The sequence below is a fragment of the Wasmannia auropunctata genome, unplaced genomic scaffold (genome assembly GCF_000956235.1).
Source record: "Wasmannia auropunctata unplaced genomic scaffold, wasmannia.A_1.0 LD320723.1, whole genome shotgun sequence".
Taxonomy (NCBI): Eukaryota; Metazoa; Arthropoda; class Insecta; order Hymenoptera; family Formicidae; genus Wasmannia; species Wasmannia auropunctata.
Window position 1 is genome coordinate 12488 of NW_012042167.1, and position 3477 is coordinate 15964.

The 3477-nt window shown below is 34.9% G+C and overlaps 1 protein-coding gene across 1 annotated transcript in view; it reads left to right on the forward strand.

Annotated features, from left to right (window-relative positions):
- The first annotated feature begins 2548 nt into the window (after positions 1-2548).
- LOC105460503 overlaps positions 2549-3477 on the forward strand; it is a 14883-nt gene continuing 13954 nt past the window's right edge. The window contains exon 1 of the mRNA XM_011706954.1: positions 2549-3105. Within this exon, the coding sequence (XP_011705256.1) occupies positions 2549-3105 (557 nt within the window). The remainder of the gene's footprint in view (positions 3106-3477) is intronic.

Consider the following 3477-nt stretch of genomic DNA (forward strand, 5'->3'; position numbering starts at 1 on the left):
CTCGTTTCCTAACCTCTCCTACTCAGCCCTTTCTATTCCCTTTTTCCCGCCTCAATACCTTTTACCCTTCGCTCCCTTCACTCGTACCTTCTCCTTATCACTCCACCTCTCTCCCCCTCACACACACGCTCTCTTTCCTCTACCACACTACTCACTCACACACTACACGCTCTCAGCTGCAGCTCTACCGACTCTATTCTTACCGACCGGAAACGGAAGTCCAATTTGAGACTTATATATGTTTTCAAACCAACAAATAATCGGCGTATAGTTGGCAACTGTAAAATGTAAATATAATTCAAACAATTACAAACGATTATAAAAATTGTGCCGCAAGTAAATTTGAGATATCTTGAAAATTGACAAATTATATTTTTTATTTATTGCAAATATGTTGTAACTTTTGAATAGTTTAACTACAAATGACGGGAAAATTACTACAAACAACTACAAACGATTCTGAATCAAAATATATTATTGTTTCTTCTGTAACTCAAAGTCGGATGATAGTCTTTTTTTTTTAATTTTTTTTATAAATTTATTTAACTACAAATAAAATTATTATTACAAACAACTACCAACAAAATACTAACATTTTTTTATGGTAAACTTATTTTAGTAAAAGTCGGATTCCAAATTCACGTAGGTGAATTAGTGTATAAACGAGTACAGATGGTGAGCGTATATAGAGGCGTTTATAATTATTTCTCAAAAATGATACTTTGGAAAATAACTTTATAAAGAATATTATTAGGCTTAAAATCCGCTATAATCAAATATAATATATATACGTACTATTATTAAAGCTGTGTTATTCATATATCGATCTATTTTTACTTATTATTATTAAATTAATTCTGTGTATTTATTAATACAGAATGCGCAAATGGAAATTGATGCTATCGCCAGTACTGCTGAAATTCAGACATTACAAGACATAAAATTATCAAAATACTAATAAAAAATGATAACATACATATGCATACGATACATATATGTGTATATAAAAAAAATGACAATTTTTCAATTCGCTTACTTTAATTTCTGTATATAATAATAAGATGAATAATTAATATAAAGAAAATATACAATTATTTGCAATATGCGGTTCTTTATTTTTCTAATATAAATAAATAAGAGTTTTTTTTTCTCTCCTCTAACTTAAACGTTGTCTACAATAAGACTTAGGATTTAAGATTTAAGAAAATTGACCAATCATAGTCGATTTTTCAGTTCACATGAAAAGAATAATCGATTATAATTGATCAATTTTCTTAAATCTTAAGTCTTAAGTCTCATGTAGACGCCGCTTTAGAAACCCTATATTGTAATATAACTATAGACCAGTAAGATATATACATACTGGAGTGAGTTTTCCCTAAGAAAATGCGTGGTGGGGGTAGCCGTGTGAGAGTGACAGCCATGCGGCTTAGGGACGTCTGTCTCACTTCAATTACGTCATTAAAGTGAAGCAGACGTCTCTAAGTTGCATGGCTGCCATTCTCGCATTATTGTTGCAGAGTTCGACCATCCCTATCACCCCAAGGCTCACTCCAGTATGTATATATCTCACTGCTATAGACTTATAAGACAAACTGCGCGCGCCCATTGAATCGTCGGGAGAACACCAGGAGAGAGAAGGCAATAAAAGTTGTAGCGGTGTGCTACATAGGATTAGGACAGGAGGAGGCGCGACACTGAACTTGTATGCAATAACTTCCTTTATTCTAGAAATTACAAAAAGAATGAATGCGACAATGAATCGCGTGGCTCGAAGGCCTAAAAGCTTCTTGTATCTGTGAATTCCCATCATTATCTGTGTAGTTCTTCTTCTTCTCTTCTTCTCTTATGGATATCCGATTCACAGACTCGAAGTACCATGTTTTCGATTGAATGAGGATTCTCCACAGAGGAGAAGGGCTAAGAGTCCTCTCTTGTGTCGCCTCACAGTTTTCCTCAGTTTTCCAGAAGCCGTACAGTATTAGTTGGACATAAGAAGGGGGGTCTCCCTAGTCCAAAGCTCAAGTAATTTATTTATTTATTTAATTTAATTAATTAAATTAGACTACATGCTAATAAAGATGATACATGAAGCGTCCTGAAAATATTAATCCAATTATAAAGTAATTTCTAATTTCTCTTGCGCCTGTTTTAAATATTTAAGCATTATACATAAAATTTTAAAATCTAGATTGCTAATCAAATATTCGACCGAAAAAGGATCTTGCAAGTTTGCCTTGCGAAGTGAAGGCAACATATCCTCTCTATGAGAGCTCATTAGAGAGGGAATTCAAGTATTCTGACACGTTCATACACGTCAAAACGTTATGAATTCTCTGAACTTATATGTATGAATAGCTGCGAGAGATAATCAGATTGTCATTTGTCACCTATGTTCACTCTGTTCTGTCTACATAAGTTCAGAGAATTCGTAGCGTTTTTACATATATGAACGTGTCAGAATACTTGAATTCAAACTCACGACAATGCCAATCGATTCTGCAACAGTTGCACAAGTTGTAGCGCTAATAAATGACGGAAGGAGTCAATGTTATGTTGCAAACGTTTTAAACGTTCCTCGTACAACTGTACAGCGAGTGTAAAGCCGATATATGGAAACTGGTACTTATATGATCGAAGACCTGGATCTGGTCGTCCAAAATGTACCACGACACAAGACGATCGATATATTGTTGTATCAGCACTAAGAGATCGGCATATTACATCTGAAATAAAAAAACAATTTGCAACAAATTGGAGTGGAGGTGAGCGACAACACCATTCGACGAAGTCTTGCGGAAGAAAATCTTCAATGTCGGAGACCAGTATTATAGTGCCACCTTTAAAATACCGACATCGTAAAGCTCGATTAAATTTTGCAATGGAACATCAAAGCTGGAATATTCGTGAGTGGAGTCGTGTGTTATTCACGGACGAATGTCGATTTTATCTTAGAGCGCCCGACAGACGTGAACGAGTGTATCGTCCTGGAGAACGATTTGCTCTATGCGCCATGAAAAAGAAAGAAAATTTTAATGGTGGGTCCATTATAGTTTGGGCCGGAATATCGACAGACGCTTATACCTTCACTTTTTTTAACGAAATGTGAATTCCCATCATTATATTGAAGAAATTATTATTCCGTACGTTGTCCCATACCAAGAATTTATTAGCGACAACTTCCTATTGATGCAAGATAATGCGAGACCACATGTCGCAGGAATAGTTACTGATTTTTTAAACGACATAAACATACGGCGAATAATGTAGCCAACTATGAGTCCAGATATGAATCTTATAGAGCATTTATGGGATATGTTAAAACGAAAAGTTAGGAAACATAATGCTCAAACTTTAGCAGCACTCCGCCACGCCTTGCAAGAGGAATGGAATAATGTAGAACAAGATTTGATTAACAGTATACCCAAACGAATACAAGAATTAATAAATGTAAGAGGAGGCAATACACATTACTAA